We start from the raw sequence: 26,526 nt of genomic DNA, 5'->3' as shown, positions 1-26,526 counted from the left end.
ATGATAGTAATATACATATTGTCAGTAAAACTTAGCTCAAACTGAACTCTCAAAATGGGAACTAACTAGCTCGAAACACAGCAAATGATTACCTGCGTAAGCACAGATATTCTTAACTTATAAACAAGTATTCTTTAATTTTTAGATCCCTCTTGATTATTCTTTGCTTACTTAATGCAATTTTTTTTAAAATTCAATCATTAAATTTTTTTTTCAGCTCTTAGTCTGGTTTATGAAAAAGCAAACAGCGTTACAACACAAACTGTTGATGTACCGAACTGGATCCATAGATATATTATTGGAAAAAAGGGTGACGACATTAGAAAATTAAAAGAAGACTTCCCCAAGGTCAGTGTTTAATTAGAATTGCTTATTGTTTGATTCATTATCATTTCATTTATCTAATTAATTTTGGGCCAGGACATAATCTGGATAGCTAGAATTTTTTTTTCTGAATGAACGTGGCATAAAATAGCTGAAGTAATGTATTGCTCCTGCTTATCTTATCAAATGTGGATGGGATGTATATTTTTTGCCTTTACAGGTCTGATTTCTGGGTCAGTGGTTCATTTTATGTTGTGGTTCTGGTGTACATTGTTTCCATCATACAATTGCTTTTCCTTATCTTTGATTTCTTTTTGTTTTGGGTTTTGTTAAATGTATATCGATCCTGTGTGATTACTGACAAGGATACCAAAATTAATAGAACCATTTTATCCTTATGGGGAGGGCTACTTGTGGATAAATCCAGGGACTCTTATTTTCTGTTTGATAACTGTGCTGTTGTAATTTGTAATAAACTAATAATAATATTAATTTGTAATTTAAACTAACAATAATATTTATAATTTATTTAAGGAATATTTTAATCCTTAAATTTTCTATTTTACTAGATTGTATTTGAACTTTCACATTCAAGCAGACTGGAATGGAGTTCTTGAAAAGATTTAAGAAAATTTATTGACGACTTTTTTAAATTTAATTTACTCTTAACTTAACTAATTAACTCTTCAGGGTATATTTGTAATAGGACACTGATGATTGTGGACACATTAAAAAGTAAAGTGATGAGAATTACGTAAATGAGTTTTTTTTTAAGTCTTAACTCTAAGACTTAACAGATAAAATTCTTAGAAAGATACATTAATGCTCGGACGGGTGAGATTTTAAAGGTTGTTCTTTAGCGGTCTCTAAAACACTTATTGAAATCTCTTCTTTATTTTTGTTCAGAAAATAAGAACCTATAAATGACAAACTTCAAATCATGAAATTGGAAACACTCCACAATGAAAGTATCTGTTTTTCTCCACAAATTCTTTATTACAAGCGATGTGATTCAGTCCCATAATCTCAGTATCATCATCTTATTCATAGATCACAGACTCATCTTCATACTCGCATACTGTATGACCATTTCACTAATGTCACATTCATTATTATTTTTTTCTTTTTATTTTATTTGTTCCTGTATTTCGTTGTCAGAAATATTCTGAAATGATGTCATAGAATAATAAAATTTAAGAATTAATTGTGACAAACCGAGTACCAAATGCGCATATAAATTGTGTTATACCAGTCCAGATGGCAGCCCAGATACAACTGCTATTTATTTATGAAGCTGTAATGAATAAAATTGTTAATGTAATTTGTTGTCACAAATGTACCATATAACACATATCAGTACAGTAAACCGTTGATGGATGAGTGTGTTAGATTAAGCAGATTTTTTAATTATAAATACATGAGGAGGTGGTTTCTCCTAATCATAAGAGTAATAGGAAAGCACTCTTAGGTATCAGGAATTCTGTAGGTCCTGGGTTCAAATCCTAGTCAGGCGTGGCATTTTCACATGCTACAAAAAATTGTCATTCATCTCATCCTCTGAAGCAATACCTAACAGTGATGCTGCAGGTCAAATAAAAAAAAAGTAGGTTTTGTAGATAGGAATAATCATCGTAGTGTACAATTTTATTACTATTATATTGGGTCAAAGGATTAAGTTCAAATAGAAATAATTTTAATTCTTTTTTTAAAAATGTCATATTTTTCATCACTATCCATTTTACTTGCCTAGTTTTCTGAGTTTATTTGTGTGGGTTTTGGCAGAATTTGTACTACCTGATGAGCTTTCTGACACTAATCAGCATATGGGAATACGGCATGGAACTTTATAGGATGTGAAAAACTTCTACATATGACTGTAGTTTGAACCAGGAACTTTTTAATGAAAGACAAAGACCTTAACCTGCCGCTGACTATCTTATTTATTTATAAGAGGGTGAATAAAATATAAACAGTAATTTTTTTAATAAATTTATTGATTAATAATTTAAAACAATCATACCTTCATTATTTCTTTGTATAGTCTCCTTTACAGTCTACACGCAAAACTTTTGCCACTGATTTGGAAGCTTGAATCTTCCTTGCTCATAAAATGTTTGAGGATGAATCGTCAATCAATTGCACATGTGCTTCTTAACATCTTTATTGATTTTTAATCATTCCCCTCTAAGCAATTCTTTCTAGGGCACAAACAAAAAAAAGTCATAGGGAGACAAATCTGGACTGTAGGGAGGGTGGTTGAGGGTTTGCCAGTGCATTTTTTCAATTTCTCTCTTTTTTCAAAATTATGGTGTGTAACCTGTCATTGTCATGCAGGATAACATCTCTGACGGGCATACCTTGTCGTTTGTTTCAGTAGGCAGCTTTTGTTGACTGTAGCAGCTGGCAATAGTAAGCTGCATTCATTCTAAATTGTTTGTGGAGAAAATCAATCGGTAAAACTACCCTTCAGTAAAAAAAAATCATTGCAAGAACTTTTCCAGCTAAAAGATGGGTTTGGCCTTCAGTGGGAAGCCCTCATCCTTTCTTTTCCATTCCTTACTCACCATTTTTGATTCCGCAGAGTGTAATGAAGGACCCATGTCTTATCACATGTAACAATACACCTCAAAAAAGTCTTCTTGCTGAAATCGATTCAGAAGTCTCTCGCAGGTCTCCTACCTGACCTGACCTGTTTTTGATTTTCAGTTGACAACCTCAGAACCCATTGAGCACTAATTTTTCTAAAGTCAAGATAATCAGTGATAATGGATTGGAGCACCCTCATAGCTGGTACCCGCTTCTGACATGATTTCTTCAACAGTGAACCGGTGATCATCTTTGATAAGCTCTCGAACGGCATGGATGTTGTCAGCTGTGAACTTGATTTTGGGCGTAAATTATGACTTTTGTTTTCTCACTTTCTCACCCGCCCTTAAATTGACTGGCCCATGTATACACTTGATTCTGGGACACTCTCTCTTTTTTCTGTCTAGCCTCAGGTAACTACTGTTTAGATAATACTTCAGAGGATGAATGAGGATGATATATATGAGTGTAAATGAAGTGTAGTCTTGTATATTCTCAGTTCGACCATTCCTGAGATTTGTGGTTAATTGAAACCCAACCACCAAAGAACACTGGTATTCATGATCTAGTATTCAAATCCGTGTAAAAATAACTGTCTGTACAAGGACTTGAACGCTGGAACTCTCGGCTTCCAAATCAGCTGATTTGGGAAGACGCGTTCACCACTAGACCAACCTGGTGGGTTGATTCTGGGACACAAGCATCACCAAACTGTACCTTTAAATGTGTTAAAATTTCCATGGATTTGAAGCCTTCATTAGTTAAAAAACTATGATTATATGTTGTGCAACAGACGATGAACCTCTTGCTCAATCATGGCTGTACTCATGACAGAACAGAGTGGAGGAGCTAATCAAGCTGGTTCCCCCTCTCTAACACACTGAACATTAACCCTTCGCTCCACCATCCAACTCAGAACTACTTGCTGTGTAAAATAGCAAAATTATCGTTTTAATTTAATTCACCCTCGTATTGGTATTTCTCTGCTATTTCATTTGTTGACACCTTTTTAGTTTTCTGGACTTGAAACAAAATCTTTAATTAGAGTTACTCCCTAGATCTTCAGCAGAATCTCTTTAATTTTTCTCATTTTAACAATCTTGATACCGCCATCATTGTTGATCTTAAAGAAATGTCAGTAGTAAATGAATTATTACTTAAGTTAAGCTCACCTTTTTAGGTTTATTTTCACCCAGGTGATCAACATCAATTTATTACTGTGGGTTGACTTTCTGCACAAATTTTCCGTAGAACCGTAGTGAATTCACCAGTTTATGATGTGACAGATAATTCTGATCATTGTTTGAAAGGTATATGGGCCTCAACTGAACTTTAACTCGAAATATATCGATCCAAATTCTATAATGTTCTAAACTGTCTGTTTGGTCTAAATTGTTCCTGAGGTGTAAGGCCAAATGAGACCGATATAGATAAAGAAACTTTTTTAACTTAGTGAAATTTCATTTGTTTTAACCATATATTTATTATATTCCTTATAATTTTATTTTTATTTAGGTTGTTGACTTTATCATTTCTGTCATTTAGGTACACGTTGAGTTTATGGATAAAGAAGATAAAATTAAGATTGAAGGCCCACCTGAAGAGGTGAAAATTGCTAGAGAGAAATTAATGACTAAAGCCAATGAACTGATCAGCCAGCTAACATATACTACATTAACTGTTGACCCAAAGCATTATAAGCATATTATTGGGAAAAATGGTGCTAATGGTAAACAATTTTTAATTTACATATACAAATATTAATAAATTATTAACAAATTGCATCCTAGAGGCAGAATATAATAATTATTTATAAAATTAATCTTCTGAATTTCTTGCTTTTGCTTCTTCTTCTACATTTAGTTCTTTACTAGAAATCTGCTTCATTAGGATTTTTTTTCATAAAATTTAATTAAAGATACAATAAAAATGCTAAAAAATTATTCAATTATATATATATATATATATATATATATATATATATATAAATGTTATATTAATGTTGGAAGTGATAAACATATTCTATCAATAATTTTAATATTTTTAATTTAAAAAAAAGTTCTGATAAAGCAGTGATCTCTATGAAAGTACTAAATATGTAAATAAAAACAAAAAGTCATAAAGTGCAAAAATAATATGAGGATCATTCAATTATTAAACAGACAAATAGCTGTACAGCAAAAGTGGTTTACTGAATAAATACAATTTTTTTTGTCTACTTTTTCACGTAATCCCCACCAACTTTTCTACACTTGTCTCATCTTTTCACGAGACTTCTTATCCCCTCAGCAAAGAATTCTTTACCTTGATCTCAAAGCCAGTTATGTACTTTTTTCTTTACCTCTTCAGTTCTCATTGAACTTGATGCATTGCAAAGCTTCTTTAATCTGACCAAACAGAAAATATGTGAATGGGCAAGTTCAGGCTGTAAGGAGAATGAGGTAGAAGCTCCCAACCCACTTTTCCTGTAACTTCCAGCATCAGTTGTGTCATATGAGATTGAGCGTTTTCTTGAAGAAGAAGCATGCCTTTCCTCTGTCATACCGGACATTTCCTCTTCAATGCGAGCTTGACTTTGTTCTCAATCATGGCTTAGTAGCATCGGCTACACATTATCAACAGTCTATAGTACTCAGCCAAGATTGAGAACAGTGTGTTGCTCCTCCAACTAATCACAGAAAATTGGACCACGGGCACCCCAAAAGATGGTTAACATGACTTTACCAGCTGATAGTTGCATTTTGAATTTCTTATGGACAGGCGATTCAGGGTGTTTCCACTGCATACTTTGACGCTTGGACTCTGGCTCAAAATGATTTATCCAAATTTCAACACATGTTAAAATCCTGTCCAAAAATGTGTCACTTTCGTTATTGAAATGATTCTTGAGTTCGGTGCAAATGTGAAATTTCTCGGCTTTGTGATGAATGATAAGCTGTCTGGGAACCCACCTTTCACAAGTGTTATGGTTGTTTAGTTTGTTTTTAATGATGGAATTGTTTTTTTATGTTTCAATTAGTAGTTAATTTGTTAACGTGTTTTGTCATTGGCTGTTGTTTATTTATGACAATGTGCGTTTTGTGTCTAGGATACTGTTTTTGTTGTGTTTGTGATTTCGGAAATGTTTGAAACTGAAGGAAAAAAGGGTAAGTCCAAGCGGGGTAAACCTCAGATGGAGATTACAGAATCAATTGAGGTTAGGCTTGACAACACTTCATCCTCTTTTGAGGATGAGGGGTCGCGAACAAGTGCTTCTGGTTCTTTGCAGGCTGGAAAGAATAAAGATCAATTAATGATGGAGAAGTTTTCTAAAGGTAATGGGAGGGCTGGAAGTTCAGTCCCATAAGTATAGGCGTTTGAAGAGAAATACGACTTCTTAATTCAATTTTTGGAAAACCAAGAAGTACTAAGGTGAATGTGCGGGGTAAGATTCTCTCTAAGATCAGGGAACTCAAACCCATTGTAGAGGCCTTGGCTTAAGGCTACGAAAAATTGGGTATTAAGCCTGAGGTGAGAGAGGTTGTGCAGGAGATAGTTTCCACCCCTCCCATGGTTCCACAGCAGGGGTTTCCTCAGCGCAAACGGTATGCAGAGGTGCTTAAAGAGAGGTGGGAGGCTAGTCTGTCCCATAAGCAACCAGAGGTTGTGTTCGTCAATTTAAAGGAGAGGGCAACTACTAAAACAACTAAGGAGATGGAGGATGAGTTTCAGATCATACTTTGAAAAAGAGGCAGAATCTGAAAATTCGTAGTACTAGAGGGATGGAAAAGGGGTTAATCATCATTGCTGATGGCAAACAAACTGTACAGGTCATCTCTGACTCCTTTAAAGTCAGAAAGTCTGACATGAAAGTTAACCGTAAATGCAAGAGGCATCCTAAACTGATTGTGTATGTCAGATCGACGGCTGTCTGAGGAAGAATTAATGTCTCTCATTAGGGAGCAAAATACTCTATGGATGAGGTTATATTCATGTCTGAGTGTCTTATTATTATTTAAATTGGGTAGACGCAAGGTGGAGCACTAACACGGAACTTTTGAGGTTAGTCCTAAATTTTCAACAGCTTCACTTCAAGGGGCAGGTTGTTTGTAGACTTCTTTTCGTGTAAGGTTAAGGAATATTTAGATTCCAGCACTGTTTTAAGTGCTGCAGGTTTGGTCACAGGGTTAAGTTCTGTGAACATCCTGCAGTTTGTGCTCATTGTGGTGATGAAGGACATACACATGAGGAGTGTCCAAAGAAGTCAGATGATCGGAATGGTGTTAATTGCAAATGTCTTCGAAAGGACCATAAGTGCACTCTGTGAACAGTAAAGATTGTGGGTGTTATCAGACAGCTCTCGTTATTTACTATAATTCTATTTCATTAAGTGGATAGTTTTGGTCAGTTAAATGCTTACATTGCTCAGATTGACTTTGTAGAGATTGCATTACGTAGAGGATTGAGACGTTGTTTTGTTGCAGCATTCATATATTGTGTTTGGAGATCTGCCAGGTTTTTCTTGTTGGAAGAGGTTCTATTATGGTTCTGAAAGCATGTCCGCTGTTTTGTGCAGAAGGGAACTTGATTACATTTTTATTCGACAGCTCTTGAATAATCATCATGTCGTAGTCTGTGTGGATGTTCAGAACTTGTATCTGTATGTTGCTAGTTCATATTTCCAGTGTAGGGATCTTGCTGATCATCATCTTGAGGTCTGGGATAAAATTCTACGATTCTCTGGCACTGGTCCTTTCAGGTGCAGATGTGAATACCGAGTCACTCTTGTGGCATAGTAGTTTCAGCAATGATGGCGGTGGCTTAATAGAGGGCTTTTTAGCCCAGCATGATCTACAGGTATATAATGTACATGATGAGTTGCCCACCTATGTAGGCATGGTAGATGGGTGTCGATTGTTTGGTGAAATGAACATCAATATTACCATTCGTAGGTTTTCCCTGCCAATATTTGTAATTGGAAGGTTGATGATTGCTCAAGTGATCATCGATTGATTGTGTATGAAATTGCTGGTGGCATGAGTGAACAGTACCGATGTAACATTTCGGTTCAGCAGGGTCGTTTCCTGCATAGGCATGCAAACTGGAAGAAATTTGTTAACTTTCTTTCAACTAGGCTCCGAGTTTTGAATTGAAGTATGAATGTCTTGGATTTGATTTGTTGGCGGCTTTTATTGATACCACTGAGCGTTCAATTCCCTGAACTTCCGGTCTAGAGAGGCTTGCATCATGGTGGAATAGGGAACTGTCAAGCATGAAGAGGGCTGTTTGTTGTATTTGGAGAGCTTCTCAACATGCAGAAAACTGAGATCTTATTACTTTCATAAAGTCCGGACTGTGAGAAGGGCAAGACGCTGTCCAAGGGATGTTCCCAGGGCAGCGTGTTAGGTCCTGTATTGTGGGTTGTGGAGTTTGATTCTCTTCTGAGGCTGAGGTTGCCCAATGGGTTTGCATTGTGGCTTCTGTTGACGATGGGCTCCTGCTGGTCGAAGGATGCTCATGGAGGGAGGTTGAACTTTGAGCCACTCAAGCTTGCAGCATGCTTGAACTGTGGGGTTATCAACACAAGATGATGTTTAGCCTGGAAAAGACCATGCTGATGCTCTGCAAAGACTGTTTAGCAGTGCATTGGCAAGTCCATGTTTTGATGGCAGTCAGCATAAAAAGTGTGTTCAGGTACAAAAGTATTTTGGGTTGATTCTTGATGAGAAACTGCAGTTTAAGAAGCACCTTCAATACGGGTAAGGCCTGCAGTACCTTCTTCGGTATTTGACGTGTGGTCAATCCTGATTGGGGTCTTAATTTTAAGACCATGAGCATCCCGTATAAAGGAGTGTGCAAAGATATTATGCTATATGCAATGCCTGTTTGTTTGGTAGGCTAAAATATAAACGTTATCGGGATGTATTATTAATGGCTCAATGCCTAATATTGTTAATGGTAACAGGTGGTTACTGTACTATTTCACGAGGGGGCAGTCTTGGTGATTGCAGGCATGACACCGATAGACTTCATTGTGTCTGAGAAGCCCCAGGGGTATGTTGCTAATGTCCAAAGTGTTGACTTCAGATAAAATTTCAGAAATTGAACAACATGACTGCCTTGTGGCAGGACAGATGGAGTGAGACAGAGAATGGGCGTTAAAAGCATGATCTCTTTCCTAATATTGTTTGTTTGTTTGCGGGAAGCCTCTTGGGTACACTGTTGGGTAAAGTTAACAAAAATAAAATTACACACAGCTTGTATTTGCCAAAAGAAATTGGACTTTAATTAGAAAGAAAACAACTAAACTTATGTTAAAACATAACCTTAAAAATTAAATGAAATTATGAAATAAACATAACTTAATTCTATACAGAATTTATGTAAATAATATCGGCTGAAACAACATATCAATTCTAATAAATGACAAATACATAAATATAAATGCTTCAAATACTCATTTTGAAAATATACAATTTAACAAAACCTGAAAACAGGAGAACATAAAACACCTTATTTTCAATTAGATACTTATAAACATAAGATACTTATAAACATAACATCAATAAAAATAGTGTAACTGGAAAACTGTTGCAATTACTGACATACTGTAATAATGAAACTTAGCAATGATCAAATGTCATTAACTTAGAAAAATAAATTACAACAATTCTTATTTATTGGCACTGGCCTTTCCTAATTTATGAACAACAAACTTATCATTAAATAATTAAAACTAGCTATATAATATTCCAGTATCAAAAAAGATAATTACAATGTAATCAAATTGAAATAAGTAAACATATAAATAGAGTTCATTTTGGTAAATAAGCTTTCTTGAAAATATAAAATTACAAGGAAGTCCAAAAAGGTAACTGTTTACCATAATAAATAATGAAGGATTTGAACATCCTTTAATAACACACGAATATTGGTAAAAAATGAACTCGTGAAATTAAAGTGCACATATACATACAGTTTATCCTTGGCGTAGTCTGCAATGGCGAATCAAAAATAACAGAGATAACAATTTGTAATTAGAAGTTGAATAATAGGTAGGACCTCAGATATGTAGCAACGAGTTTGGAGAGAATTTGCATAGATGAAAATGTAATCAGCAGCTGGAGAAGATTCGGAGTCGCTAGAATTGGCAGTTTGTAGTGATTGAAACACTTTCAAGAGAGACGTAATATACTGAATTTAAAGATTAACTTAACAAAGAAACGAGGCAAAACAAAACATAGAGATCGGTGAAGTAACGAAACACTGACGAGTAGAACTAGAAAATATTTCGACAGAGAAATACCACGTTCATGAGAGTATGGATGCGATGTATTTAAACATTATACAAGAGAGACAATTGCAACCTGATCCTCCAAGGCTGGAGGATCAGCCTTGTGGATCCGCACAACATGAAAGTCAGGACTAGAATGCTAAAAGTGTGGCGTGGTGAGAAGTAGGGGAACCGAACAAAGCAATGGACAGAAGAGTGTGTGTGTGTGTGTGTTGACAGCAAGAGTAGTGTCTAAGTGTTAGTATGAGAACGATTAGAGAAAACGTGTGGAATTCGGGAACGAAGACATAACAAAAATAATTTACAAGCAAGCAGACCATTAAAGAATTACGTAAGACTGATAAAATAATTTCTGAATACGCACAAGTTGAAGAAATGACATCAGGGCAGAAAAAGAGAAATAGACTTCTAGGAACTATGACAATATTAAAAATGGTGAGAACAAAAACACTTCAAGAATAATATATATATATATATTAAGACTAAACAGCAATAAATAAAGTGTGATATGAAATACGTTGACACCAATATGGTGACGCAAACTGTAGCCTGAGAGAAATGATATCGAAAACAAACCCAATACACGAAAAAATTAACATGTTTAAGCTGTATTCGAAAAGAGGTTTCAGCCTTTCAAGATCACCAAATATTCTGGTCAGCTGTGAAATTTTTCATATATAATAAAATTTCCACTTTATATTCTCACACACAACCGACATTCAACAGCATTAGTACCTTCTATAACTTTATATATGTTAGTTTTCAGGGACTTAGATATCTGCATTTGCACCTTAGCTTAGCTTAATACTAAAATACTAAGCATTTTAATCAACACTGCATTAAAATGAAGCTCTAAAGAAAAAAAACACTTTCCTGGCACAGAATCATTCTTCAGTTTCACCTGAGTAGCTCTAATTTCTGAAATATTGACAATACTTTTTCAGTAAAAGTTGCATAAAGTTGATAGTTTACGGTTAACAAATAAATGAGTAGACTGCATTCAGAAGTAAGTCTATTTTTTACTTCAGTTATGAGACTTTTCAAAAGTTCTTATTTTGTTTGACATAACTGTACACACTTTTTATTTTTTTTTAATAATCATCCTTGTTTTAATATTGTTTGCAGTCGAATGTGATGATTTAATTTTGACACTATTTCATTCACTTTCATACCCAACTCTTAGTTTAGAAATTATGTCTTTATCAAATAATTGCCTACATGAATTTTTAAGAGGTTTCATATACAGTAAAATCTCCTTATTCACAGGGGTTAGAGGCTGTAAAAATGCTGAAAACACAGAAAACCGCAAATATAGAACGGAACTAATACTCATCTAGGGAAGAATAGTTAGGGTCTATGTAAGATGAAAAAAAATCATGCGTACTTACTTAGAGCGATGTATGTGTTCAAGCACTCATAAAGAACATGGTAGGTGTCATCCAACTGTTCACACTGAGGACACATCCAGAATCTACCAGGCTAAATTTCTGCAGTCTGTCCCTAAAAGCACCATGGCCGAAAAGAAATTGTTACATATTTATTAGGGTGTATGTTTACGCTATTGCGTAAAGTTGCGTTTATTCCAATAAATTCAAGGTTATGGTCGAGTCTTGCAGTTTACAGGCTTGGTAAATTTATTTTGCATTTTTGTAAGGCTTATCATACGTGTATTTTTAAAATAGGTTGTTTGGGTTTGTTTTCGATATCATTTCTCTCAGGCTCCAGTTTGACTTACTGTTGCATCATCATATTGGTGTCAACGTATTTCATATCACACTTTATTTATTGCTGTTTAGTCTTAATATATATATATATATTATTCTTGGTGTTTTTGTTCTCACCATTTTTAATATTGTCATAGTTCCTAGAAGTCTATTTCTCTTTTTCTGCCCTGATGTCATTTCTTCAACTTGTGCGTATTCAGAAATTATTTTATCAGTCTTACGTAACTCTTTAATGGTCTGCTTGCTTGTAAATTATTTTTGTTATGTCTTCGTTCCCGAATTCCACACGTTTTCTCTAATCGTTGTCATACTAACACTTAGACACTACTCTTGTTGTAAACACACACACACACTCTTCTGTCCATTGCTTTGTTCGGTTCCCCTACTTCTCACCACGCCACACTTTTAGCATTCTAGTCCTGACTTTCATGTTGTGCGGATCCACAAGGCTGATCCTCCAGCCTTGGAGGATCAGGTTGCAATTGTCTCTCTTGTATAATGTTTAAATACATCGCATCCATACTCTCATGAACGTGGTATTTCTCTGTCGAAATATTTTCTAGTTCTACTCGTCAGTGTTTCGTGACTTCACCGATCTCTATGTTTTGTTTTGCCTCGTTTCTTTGTTAAGTTAATCTTTAAATTCAGTATATTACGTCTCTCTTGAAAGTGTTTCAATCACTACAAACTGCCAATTCTAGCGACCCCGAATCTTCTCCAGCTGCTGATTACATTTTCATCTATGCAAATTCTCTCCAAACTCGTTGCTACATATCTGAGGTCCTACCTATTATTCAACTTCTAATCACAAATTGTTATCTCTGTTATTTTTGATTCGCCATTGCAGACTACGCCGAGGATAAACTGTATGTATATGTGCACTTTAATTTCACGAGTTCATTTTTTACCAATATTCGTGTGTTATTAAAGGATGTTCAAATCCTTCATTATTTATTATGGTAAACAGTTACTTTATTAGTAAAATTTGTATAATATTCAGTTAATTGCACATTTTGCATTTCAATTTCAAGTTTGGTTTAAAAAACCATTTATTCACTCAAGTGCAGTCACGACAGGTGGCTTAGATAAGGTTATGTTATTATGTCATGTGCAACATATTTTATGTGCTTACTTATTACAATTTGTTTTTATAGTACTTGACTCTATCATTCGGTTTAATGTAAGTTGTTAATCGCAGAGAATAATTATTATCTATTCATGAACTGAATTCATATTACTTCTCTTAAATTAATCTAAAGAAAATAACTCCTGATGTGAAGTTACGTTTGTGGACTTCTCTGTAATTATTATTGTAATTTGTTCTAGTAATATTGTTTTTATATTCTATCTTGTAGTTTGAATAATAATGTATTTTATTTATTTAAACTGTTTTTAGCCACGTATTTTTTAATGCAATAATTGTAAAATAAGGTGTCTTATATTCCTTTGTTTTTCAGGCTTTGTTTAATTGTAGATTCTCAAAACTATTATTTGAAAAATAATTATTTTCTGAATTTGTTATGTATTATTATAAGTTATGTTTATTTCATAATTTCTTTTAATTTTTTAAGGTTATGATTTAACATAAGTTCAGTTGTTTTATTTCTAATTAAAGTCCAATTTCTTTTTGGCAAATACGAGCTGTGTGTTCTTTTATTTTTGTTAACTTTACCCAACATAGCTCGTTGTTTTTTGGTCCTCCGGGTCGGATGTATAATTCCGGATCTAAAGTTCAGGCTATATTTCTTAAAGTAATATTTGTCATAAAATCTCTTCAAATATTATTTTGATCTAAACTTATTCTATTATATAAATAATTTAAATTGTTCTGTCAAATTTAGAATGTCTTATATTGGATTGTTTTTAAGCATGTTGTTACTGAAAGTAATGATGTTATGAAAGTTGTAATTGACACCTACGAGTTACAGTAATTATATAATTACTTATTGTTGATGACAGTTGAATATAACAAATATCTTATGTATTAATTTTCTGATGAAAAATTCTTTTAGATTTTATGTTATTATTGTTGTATAAACTAAATAGTTATTTAACAGTGGTACTTGAAATCATATTGTATCTAATCTTATACTTTTCAAAATATTTTATTGTAATTTTAATTTTTAAAAAATGACAACTCGTACTAAGACAGCTTCAAGCAAGTTATTACTTGATGTTTGTGACGCTTCATCAATTGGATTTGCTGCAACTTTGTTTCTGCACACGTTTACTCCAGAAAAGTTTATTTCTCTTCAGCTTGTTGCCACCTTCTTCAGTCCAGTTCAGATCTGACTTTCACGCCTTATGGGTCGCCCTCGTCTCTCTCTCTCTCTCTCTCTTTTGTATAGGTTCAGTTCAAATTGCCACGATGTGTGGATGCTTGCGACTCACTCTCATATCTCTCTCGCCTTTGTGCATTCTCATTTGTCGCCCATGGGCATTCTCTCTCTTGCCTTTGTGCATTCTCATATGTCGCCCATGGGCATTCTCACTTGTCGCCTTTGTGGTGAAACTATTCGTCAGATCTATTCTTACAACTCCGCATCTTCATCTCTGGAAAACTCTCCTTTTGACACAAATCTCTCCTTTTCCATCTCATTATTGTCTAGTTTTCCTCTTGCCGAGTCGAAATCCATGTTTTCTCTTGTCGTTGATAAATTTTTCATCCGTACTTCTGTTAATTGTCATAGTTCATATTTTCAAATTCCTTTCCAAAATTTACAAAATACCCTTTCCCCTGAACACTTTCTCATTGGGTTTCCAATCCTTGGACTTCCTGAAAAACCCATTGTTTCAAATGTCTCTCTTTGTGTTCGCTGGACTCTTCTACAGCAAAAAATTCAACATTTCTGGAATCGATGGTCCAAAGAGTACCTTCATGAGCTCACTTCTCGTTCAAAATGGAACAAATATCAACGCAACCTTGCTGTTGGTGATCTTGTCTTGTTGAAATCTTCTAGTACTCTTCCACTTTGTTGGCCCATTGGTGTTACTTCTGAAACTTTTCCTGGTATAGATGGTATTTGTCATGTCGTTCGCATCAAACTTTCTTCTGGTTTTGTCACAAGATTAAAAAATTAAGAAGGCCGCCGCCATTTTAAAATTTTTGAAGGTAATGTTTTCAAAGCTTTTATTTTGTAGGATAAGATGCTAGTCTTAGATTTGTCAAACTTGATTAAAGTATGTTTACCTGTTCTTCAGAATTAATTTTTTTTTTTGTAAATCACAAAGTGGCTTCCAGAAGGAAAGCAAAGTAAAATAGGATGTATGTTGATATGAACTTTTTTTACTCGCTTTGGTCAGTTCCTGAAGTTCGGCGAATATGTACCGAACACTGTATATTGTAAGAAATTTATTTTTTATTTTATTTTTTTTTTAGTAAATCGTTTAAAGGTGCTGACAGATGCCATAATAACTATATCGGCTAATGATGTTAGTGTCATTCGCATAGAGGGCAGTAAACAGGGAGTTGAAGAAGCAACACGTGTGAGTAATTTTAATAATAATATTTCTTTTTCCTTCATTAGAAATGTATTTTGTATTCTAGTCTATGTCTATAATCTAGATTCTTACTCTATTACGTAATTGAATATGTGTTTAAGCACATATTCAATTATGTACTGGTACAAAGCACTATTACTATACCACACTATATAAAGTTGATTAAAAAAATATTTAGTTATACTAAACACCATGAAAGAACTTTTCCAAATGATTACTGGAATAGATTCAATATAGAAAAGGGTCTTAAACTGTTTATGAAAAGATAAATTAAAATCTAACATAATCTAACTATGTCGGTTTTTAAATGATTTCCATCAGCAGGTATAAATGAAATTCAGGTAGAAGCATTTTTTTATCTACTGTTTTGTAATATTGTTTATTTAGTTAAAATTACAATGATACATTTAACATATTTGAGTTTTAGCATTTGAAAACATTTATTATTGTCGTAGGTAAATTAAGTTTTTATATTTCTAATAATTACTGACTGAAATTAGGCTACATGTTACCAGAAACAAAGAATTTATTGTTTCAAATGACTGCTGATAATTTAACCCCATAGTGGTAATTTTAATCATTCTATATGCACTTTACTCAATCGTTGAGTGTTCTCGATTCATTCCCTTGATTGTGAAAATATGAATAAAATTTTTGACATTTTCTTAAATTTCCTGATGAATCGTAATTCTAATTTGTTACCAAATTTTTAAATTTCATATAACATTGGTGTGTTATATTAGGAATGTAGCCTCAAGTCTTTGTCCTTGTCATGATTATTTTACCATGTCTGTTGCTCTTATAATGTTTCGTTATTTCAGGAATTGGAAGGAATGATATATAAATTAGAAAATGAGACCGAGGAGGAGATAATAATTGAACACAAATATCACAGCAGTATAATTGGACAAAAAGGTGAAAAAATAAAGGAAATAAACAGCATGTTCAATCAAGAGGTTCAAATAACATTTCCAAATGCCAGTAAGTTATCCACTTGTAACTTTTAAGACAAGAGTATGATATTATCAGCATAAAGCATGTGGTAAATAGCCATAATATTTTTTATATGTCTGGCATTGTTCACTATGATCGTTGAAACAACTTTCACTTTGCATGCTTTATTTTAATTTGTGTAAATAAATAAATGTACAAGTTCAGCCGTAACATTTAATTAACCTTTAAAAAATAATAATATTAGAAAAACAAATACAATACAAGAGGTATAAGGCCTTCAAATCTTAGTTAATAAAAATCTTAGAATAATAAAAAATACAGGTTAAAGTTGAAGTCAAATAAAATGTTAACGTAATTAAAGCACCTACCTTAAAATTTTTTTAAAACTGGTTTTAATAAAGCAAAAACTGCAAAAGCAGAAAAAAAATCAAAATTCCTATTACATTAGAGTAAATGAATAATGCACAAAATGTGGAATCAGTAACCCATTTTATTATAGGATTACACTTATGTGTAATACCAATATATTGATACAAGATCATTCTTCTCTGATGTTTTCAGGCATCATTTGACGGTTTTTCAGAGTAATACAGAACTTACAAATTGTAACAATTAGACTAATTTCTAGCCTGTAGACTGATTCTGGAATATGTCTTGAAAATAAATATGTGTTGGGAATTTTGGAAATAGGTGAAACCTTCCATTTATGTTGCACTCTGTAGTTATTTAATAATCTTAATTTTATAGAGTTATCAATGTAATTAAAATAATTCTGTATATAACAATATCTTTGGTATTTACATAATTTGAAGAGCAAACTGTTGTCAAATATGAACATGAAATATATATATACCTGTAACAGTGATGAAATTCAGTTATTTTTTCAGATGACTAGAAAAAAAAACTAGCAAAAAATGTTTAGAATACTGTAAATGCTTACAGCCTGTTATTGTTTGTATGTATGAAAATAGATTGTTTTGCCTTTCCACACGATCAGATAATAATTGTAAACAATTTTGAGGTAGTGAAAATTCAAATTGTAATGTTAAGAAATCAGGAAAAAACAAAATTATAAATATCCTATGAAAAAAGAGAATATATGACAAATATTATACAAAGTATCTAAAAACTAACTACTGTAAAATTAAAGTAATTGAAAAGTTTCAATTTTAGAGAAATAATGTGGTATCATGCCCTAGAAAGTTCCACCTCAGAAATGAAAGTGAATAAAATGAAATAACCTATCATATCAACTACAAGAAAAAAAAAAAAAATTTTTTTTCGTTATGGTCTCTTTGGACCGCGTTCAACTTTTTGCACAACAGATGTGTTCCGTCTGTTTTCACAGTACAATTTCATTTTGTCTCGTTTAACTTGTTTTTGTTCATCAGTCCACTGCCTCCCAGTTCTAGTCTTATCTGTAAGTTTCCAGAAAATGTGTTTATTAATTTTATCTCTAAACTCAGTTCTGTTACACTCATTTCCTTCGTTCAGTTGTAGTTCCTGAGGTCCTTCATAACTTTGACAACCCAATCCGTAGTCGCTTTCATATTTGTTAAAAAACTAAAGACGGGCTTCCAATTCGTAGTTGCTTTCATATTTGTTAAAAAACTAAAGACGGGCTTCGTTAACCTATCATCCAACATCCTGTGTATATGACCATAGGACTTGACCCTTCGTTTTCTCATCGTCGACATCAGCGGTTCGTTGTTCCCTTTATAAAGTTCTTCGTTACTTCTTAGTCTGTAAGATGATCCGTCTTCTAGTTTTCTTTGTCCCAATATTTTCCTCAAGATTCTTCTTTCACGTATTTCCATTTCCTTCAGTTCATTCTTTTTCCTGAGTATCAAACATTCTGATGTGTAGAGTGCCTTTTGTTATATATATATATATATATAACAAAAATATTTTTTACCACAAGATTTCGATACTATGAGATGACTGTCAAACCAGAATGCTTATATGTAGCAGAAACTGGTGGTGGTCAAAGATTGAAGACTAGAAATAATTAAAAGAAGAAAGGAATTTCTAAGATAGATTTTAGGACCTAAATATAAAAATAATCAAATTATCTTAGATCAAATGAAAAAATTTGTTACGATTAAGAAAAAAGTTTGAAAAGATAATGGACTAAGAAAAAGAAGATTATGCTATAGACACTTAAAATGATGGACAACAAATTAGAAAAAAAAAAAATTATCTTTCAAAGTAAAAACTAAAAATAACTAGTTTCAAGAAATTGGAAAAAATTTTAATGAATTAAATATCAAAAAAGAAGAAATTTTTGACCAAATTAATGTCAGAAAAAAATAAAAGAATGAAAGAGTATTGGCAGAAAAGGAAACAGAATGTTCAGTAAATTTATTTTTTATTGTTATTTGTAAATTGTTAAAAATAAAAAAATCTGATGTGGACACCACATAACTTCCTTGTACTCCTATTAAATTACATATACACATTTTTTACTGCACTTCATTTAAAGTTATATTTCATTTGAAAGTGAGTTACAATCCTCCAATTCTTTAATGAAGTGAAAAGTTACACAATTGCTAAAATAGTTTTTATTAACATCAAATATTTATGTAGTTATTAATTCAACAACCTTACCTGAAACATTAGGATAAATAAAGCTCTTTTATTACTCTTTAAATAAATGTAAGTAAGTCAGTTAGTGCCCATTTGATTACAATAAAAAAGGGAGATGTACACAACTAGATGTTTCAACAGTCCTAAGTATAAAATTTTAATATTTTATGGCTAATCATTTTTTAGAATCTGTAAAAGGTAAAACAAGTTAGGCTTTGGAAATAAAATTATTCTAATACATTAAGATCATGGTTAATGTTTAAAAAAAAATTGTTTTCATAAGCAAATTATTTCTAATTTTGAAAGAAAATAACTATAGTTATTTTTTTCTATAAGTTAAATCAGTGCAAGGCATCTAAAATCCATATTACTGTAGCTAACAAGGGGAAGGTATGGGCTTCAGAACACCGATTTGAACCGTATTGAATGTGTGAATAGTGCACTGTTTACGTGCCTTCTTCACAAAATACTAACACACAATATTCAATTATACTCATGCCATAAAAATTTCCCTAGCATTTTATATTAGTTTATATATTAATTTTGTTTCACGTCGCTCAAGTAGATATCTGGTGTAAGTGAGAACATGTCGGATCCATAACCATGCACACATCAGTTCGAGTGACTTCATATACATACGAAGGTTATTTTTTTCAAGGTCCAATCAGCCACGAATTTAAAACCACAGTGAAAATAAAATTTTTTTTATTTGTAACAAGTACTTACATATCTCTACATAGTCGCCACTCCGATTTAGACATTTGTCATAACATGGTACCAAATTTTCAATACCCTCGTCATAGAACGGAGCCGCCTGTGTTTTCAGCCATGTTTCTACGCTGGTCTGCAGCTCGATGTCTGTGCCAAAATGTTGTCTTCCTAGCCAGCATTTCATGTGAGCAAAGAGGTGAAAATCGGATGGAGCCAAGTCTGGGCTGTATGGTGGGTGATCAAACGCTTCCCAACGAAAACGCTGCAGGAGCTTCTTTGTTACAGCTGCAGTGTGCGGCCAAGCATTGTCATTGAGAAAGGCAATGCCTGATGACAACATTCCTCTCTCTGCTTATTCTGAATCACCCTTCATAGACGTCGAAGAGTCACGCAGTATGAGGCTGCAGTGATGGTCGTGCCTCAACAAGGGTTTGTTACTTCTGTTAAAAAAAGGTCCAAAATCCAAATGTTTCAAAATTGAAAACCCGCTTTATCTAGAGATCTGATTGTATACACATGTTTGGCTCAGTTGATTGCAATCAAAAGGGGAGGTGCACAACTAGTTACAACAGTCTTAAATACAAAATTTCAACATTCTACGGCTAATCGTTTTGGAGTAATGCAAGATACATATATACGTACATATAGACATCATGCCGAAACTAGTCAAAATGGTTTCAGGGATGATCAAAGTGAATATTTCTGTTGAAATCTGAAAACTAAAATTTTTCACGATTATTTTCTTAATTGGTTAATACTTCCTTTAATTTGTACAAGGAAGTAAGAAGTATAAGTAAAAGGGAAAGTAATATAGTGATTTATATTTAATTTATTAGGGGATGAAACTGAAAGTAATTAAAACACAATAACCTATGAATGAAAAATCATACATAAAGCCTACAAATAAAATATCTGATTTGTGCAACTTAATTAAATTTTATTATAAGCAAAAATTAAATAAATGTAGTTTTAGGATGAATCATATTTTAGAAGTGAATGCAAAAATCATTTGTAAGAGAAAAGATGATTATGAAGTAGAAAATAATCATTTTCTACTAATTTTCTAATAATTTTTTTAAGGTGTAGTATAGATAATAACAAATAATAAAAGTATGATAGTAATATAAAATGTTTATAAACTCGATCCAAAATTTATGTCTTTGAGATGTAGATTTAAACGAATTATTGAAAACCGATTAAAAAACATATCTTTCTGTGCAGTAACCTAACTCGACAAAGTTATTTATTCTTACCCAACTTGGATACACCTTCCTGTACACTCGTGTTCTGGATCTAGATCTAGCATTGTAAAATTCATTGTGTAAGCAACTATAGTTAGAACTATTTGCATATTGTGTTAGTTGGAATGAGTCATTTTTAATGACTTGATTTTTAATGACCTTCATGAGTCCAGTTTGTTTACATATGGAAAAAATTAAGTAAATCAGTTTCACTACTATAATGGCCTGAATGTCTTCAATCTTGTGTTTGGACAGATTATCTGTCAATCTTGTTTGTCACACCACTAGTAGTGAAATTGTTAAACTTAGTGAGACTAAAAGTTTAATAATTACTTCTATTAATTATTATTATAACAGCCGTTTCTGTTTGTTAATTTCACATTACTGTTCTGCTTAGGCTTTGAACTACAGCTGATGGTAGCATTTAGTGATGTTTCCCTCCAGATAACATTTGTGCACTAATTATATTTAGTAAGAGATTTTAGATACGATGTAAAATTTTATTTACTGTAGATGTTAAATATTTTATTTTATTTTTTTTTGGGTTTGTCGATTTAGATGAGAAGAAAGATGTTGTTAAAATTAGAGGTCCTAAAGAGGATGTTGATAAGTGCTGTAAATATCTTAAAAATTTTGTTAAGCAACTTGCTGAAAACAGATACGTGCTTGAAGTCCCAATATATAAACAGTATCATAAATTGGTCATCGGTAAAGGTGGAGTCAATATTAGAAAGGTATTTGTATTATTATTTTATTCTGTAATCTTTTTATCAAAGTATGAAATTTTAAAGGCGATGGGTAAGAATCTATGAAAGATAGTAAGCTCTATCTTGATCTGTCAAAAGCTTTAAAGATGCCCACTACTTTTCATAGTCCTTGCTTAGATAGATGGAAGTGGAAATGACGTGGTCGCTATACCGGCTCCTTTTGCAGAGATGAGTGGGAGGCATTAATGAGAAGAGCAGTTGCTTCCTTAAAAAAAACTTAACAGAACAGTGTTCCTATTGAAGATCACTTCACTGACATAGAGTTTTTTATATATAATTTATAAAGAGGGCCTCTTTAGTGGTTGAGATGTCTGCTAATCTTTCTAAAATCAGAATTAGTGAAGACAGATGTACGATATAAAAAGTAAGAATGATTATATTATGATCATTTTTAATAATTTCATGTTTAGGTATTTAAAACTTATTCATTACTGCTTTAAGAATAATAACTTTGTGAATTTTAATAGTTTAGGAAATTTCTACTCGATAGCAGAATATAATTGTTATTGTTTATTAAGATTAATTTTTGCATTAATAATTAAATTAAGATTAAAACAGAACTGTGTATTTATAATATTTTTAAATGTTCTTAATTAAATTTTATAAAACATTTTGATAAATCAGTGATCTCTGCGAAAAGGAAAAAAAAGAGTAATTAAAAAAAAATTAATAAATAAATCGTCTTTGTTTATTAGACTAATATTGATGCACCTTATTTCCTTGCATTTTTTATTCTCATTTATGCACATAAGTTGTTCTTTACCAATTTCTACTTGATCAGATGAATTTATTTTATAAGCAATTTTCTTCTTTTTTTTTAAGAAAGAGTTTTAAAGAGACTTTTTTTTTAAGAAAGAGTCTTTTAGTTATCTGATAAAAATGTTATTTAATGCTGTAGATGTTTACTAGATGTACATGGAGTTTTGTTAAAATGGGTTCAACTATTACATTAACAACATATGTAATGTTATTTTTCAGCACTCTTATCATACTATTATTTTTTAAATGTAAAAAGAACCCCTTTTGGTGTTACTAAAGTTTCCCCTCACCACGAAAAAAATGAACTACTCTAAAGTTTGACTTCAGGTCTCATCCAAATGTATTTGTAATTTATATTTTATGTGATTGCTTGATTATAACTGAATTCTGAATATTTTATTAAATGAAGTCCTTTGACAGATTCAATTTTATTGTTAGTGGAATATAATGTTCTACTAATGATACTACTATAAGTTAACAGTTTTTGGTGGTGCGGTTAATTTTTCCTATTGTTAACTGTTAGTAATATTGGTTTTCTGTGAATTTATTTTCGGCTTATGATAATCTTCTTTAATGTTGTTTTCTAAATTATTTGATTTTTTATTATAAGTTAAGACTAAAGTATGTATGCGTGCATCTGGCCCCAACATTTTATTTTATATATTTTTATAATATCAAAAATTATATTTATATGTTACACGAACAATTTTGATACTGTTCTGCTTAAAGAACTCGCATTCGTACGAGCAGTATTCCCATTAATAATAACGATATTTCTGTTGCTCTCTCTTTGAAATTTCTAGGACTTTTTTTAGGTGGTAAATTATCATATCAGGATACTGCCAAATCGATTTCATTAATATTGAATCGTGTAATAAAATACTTAGCTTATTAAAATTATTAAATATTCATTACACTTGTGTAAATTCTTGTTTAAAATGTAGTATTGTCTGTTGGGGATCCCTCAAAAAGTCAGAACAAGTTTTTAAGATAGAAAAATGAGAGCTGTCAGATCAGCGTTCAGTATCGTTGGACATGTAGAATAGTTTATGAATTTAACTTATTTTGTTATTTCTTATAAATATAACATCTACAACTATTGAACCAGACAACAGAGCTGTGTTTATGTAACCTTGTATACTACTTCAGCGTATGAGAAGGGTCTTATTAATTACTCTTTTGTTGCCATTTTTGATAAATTACTGACTGTTTAAAAGATTCTCTTTTACAGAAACTTTACTCTATGAATTTTTAAAAAAAATATTATTTAAAGTAATAAATATAACCTGAATTTTCTGTATCCTTGTTTAGTGTTAGTAAATAATATTTTTAAATAAATTTTATTAATGTCTCTACATTTTTTTCATCGTAATCAATTTACTATTACTTCATACATTTTTTAAATTATCAATTAAGTGTTCAATTTATTTTTTTTTCCTTTATCATTAATTGTATATTCTGTGATATCGCTCTGATCAAACATTTTCTCATAAATTATCCAGGCAAATGTGGAGCAGTCCTTTTTTTTTATCCATATAACCTACCCGTTCCTGATGTGGTATATATATATATTTTTTTTTTTTCTTCTTTTTTTTTAATTTTATTAAATAAAAACCACCTAGTATAGAATATTGTGTACTAGGTGATTTTTATTGTAATAAAATTAAAACTATAATTTAATAGTATAGAGGAATGATATGAATCTTAAAAAGATAATGTAATGTCAGTAAAATAATGTATACATAATTTGTCCATTATGAATAAAATATTTACTTATTTATTTGTGAGATATTAAAGCTGTTAAAAATATGTGCAGCTCTTTGAGTTCTAAATTGTAATAACAAATTACTCCCACTTTCTGGCTCTTTATCACAGTTATTGGAAACTGAAATAACTCCAGACTGCTCAGATATTCTTATTATACAGGAATTTTCCTATTCTGCTTGCATATTTAATGAGGTTTAGTAGTAAATTGTTAAAATTAATAATTGTTAAAATATTAATTTTAAGATAAGATAATGAAGTTGATAATTGCAGACAAGTCTATACGCTGCTGACTTTTTAAAATGATGTCTTCAACGGGTTGATAATTGAATCTGCAAGGTATGTTTTTTAAGTAAGTACAGTTTTGATATATGTCCGCTACAGTGTGACTGTTACTGTTTTACACATGCACACTAACTACATCTATTGGCTTGCTACAGACGCCATTATGTGATTGTTAGTCTTTGTTTACAGTTTTCTGTGTGTGTTTGACTATAAGACCCTATGACTATAGACAGTGCCACTTATTGTGAAGTACATGGTGTAATTCGTTTCTTAAATGCAAGAGGTATGAAAGCAGTTAAAATTCATCAACATTTTGCTGTGTTTGAGGAATGATGAGAAAATGGATTAGAGCATTTAAAGAGCACTCTACAAACATACACAATGCGGCCAAGAATGGGTGTCCATGTATCATTACAGATGACCTGGTTCAGAGAGTTAATGGAAAAGTCTGTGAGAATAGACTGTTTACGATTTCATCACTATGTAAAGAATTTCCTTCATTCTCCCAAAGTGTTCTCTATGTAATTGTGTTGGTACAATTTCATTATTCCCAGCTTCATTAGGCTGGAAACAGCCTAATTGATCATCTACCATGTAGTCCTGATCTGATATCCATTAACTAACTACTTCTTGTTCCTGCATTTAGATCAGCACCTTGGCAGTCAGCATTATGACAATGTCAAAACAGCCATACAACAATGATTAGGCGGCAGATTTCTATGAAGCTGGATTGCAAAGTTGACCACACAATATGAGTAATTTAATATGGTAAAAATTATGTAAAATTGTAGATTAAGATCCAGGCATTCAGGTGAATATAAATTTAAAAAAAAAGAATTTGCTTATTATTTTTTTTATCAAAACTGTAATTAAAAAAAAAAACTTCCTTGTAAGTAAACATTTCTTGATGGATGAGTAACACTGTTCCAGTAAAACAAAGAAATAATTAAAAATACAGTATCTTAATGAAAGAAATACGATTAGGGATTAGACTTTCTAAAAAAGAACCGTTTCTTTGTTTTTTAGGATCTTGCTGAAGTATTCAATTATATAATGCATATTTCCATTATCACTGTTCACTGCTTGTACTATAGCCACGTCTTTAGATTTTATAACAGTAAATTACGATCACTTAATTTTTTTATCAAATAAAATCGTATTGCAGTGTTTTTCTATTTGAGACATTTTTTTTACATGTCACACTTACATACTAGATTTTCTAATGAAGGGTATAACAATTAAAATCAAAAGAAAAGAAAAGTGGAATGGTACAGAAGTCTACCTATGTTTACACATAAAGTGTATTTGTGCATGAATGAAATCAGAGATATATATATATATAAAATTAATTTTTCTATCTAGTTTTTTTTTGATTTGGTAGAGTTTTTAATTTTTTTAGATTAAGGAGGAAACGCATACAAAGATCGATTTACCAGCAGAAGGTGAGAAAAGTGATGTGATAACAATAACAGGAAAAAAGGAGAATGTAGAAGAAGCTAGGGACAGAATATTAAAAATACAGAACGAACAGGTAACTTTGGTTGTACGAGTGTGTTGCGTATATATATATATGTATATAAAATATTATATATTTTATATTATATGAAATATAAACCACCAAAACACAGTAATTAGATAAGTTAAACTTAACGTATTAATTTTCTTGAATCTATTTTCACGGCATTTACAAGTTGGTATTAAATTCTAAAATTACAGTGTAATGTAATTCTTTTAAAAATTTGTTTTCTTAATTCTATTCTAATTTTATTCTGGATTGTTGTTTAGTAGTTTTGAAATATTATGGACACATGCAATTTTTGTTGTCCAGTACTGGAGTATGTAATCTGTAAAACATTGTATTTTCCTTTGTGTTATTTGTTATTATTGCCAAATATTAGATTGTAATTTTATTATGTTTAGTCAATTTTACAAACAGGTTTACCAATAGTATCATCTACATCTGCTATTATGTCTGAAATATCTATACAAGAATTTGAAAATAATGTAGCCTATGGCATATTAAATTCATACCAAATATTATTGTGGATAAG

General features: G+C 31.8%; 1 protein-coding gene across 2 annotated transcripts in view; it reads left to right on the top strand.

The window, feature by feature from the left end:
- Positions 1-26,526, top strand: part of Dp1 (satellite-binding protein 1 Dp1) — a 115,925-nt gene that overhangs the window by 47,259 nt on the left and 42,140 nt on the right. For both annotated transcript variants that reach the window (XM_075380880.1, XM_075380881.1), the window contains exons 7-12: positions 218-348; positions 4,456-4,639; positions 15,287-15,393; positions 16,230-16,389; positions 21,459-21,634; positions 25,875-26,006. In XM_075380880.1, the coding sequence (XP_075236995.1) occupies positions 218-348; positions 4,456-4,639; positions 15,287-15,393; positions 16,230-16,389; positions 21,459-21,634; positions 25,875-26,006 (890 nt within the window). The remainder of the gene's footprint in view (positions 1-217; positions 349-4,455; positions 4,640-15,286; positions 15,394-16,229; positions 16,390-21,458; positions 21,635-25,874; positions 26,007-26,526) is intronic.

This window comes from Lycorma delicatula, chromosome 13 (assembly GCF_047948215.1).
Source record: "Lycorma delicatula isolate Av1 chromosome 13, ASM4794821v1, whole genome shotgun sequence".
Lineage (NCBI taxonomy): Eukaryota > Metazoa > Arthropoda > Insecta > Hemiptera > Fulgoridae > Lycorma > Lycorma delicatula.
Note: the sequence above shows the minus strand (reverse complement) of the source record. Positions and strands in the feature narration are given on the sequence as shown.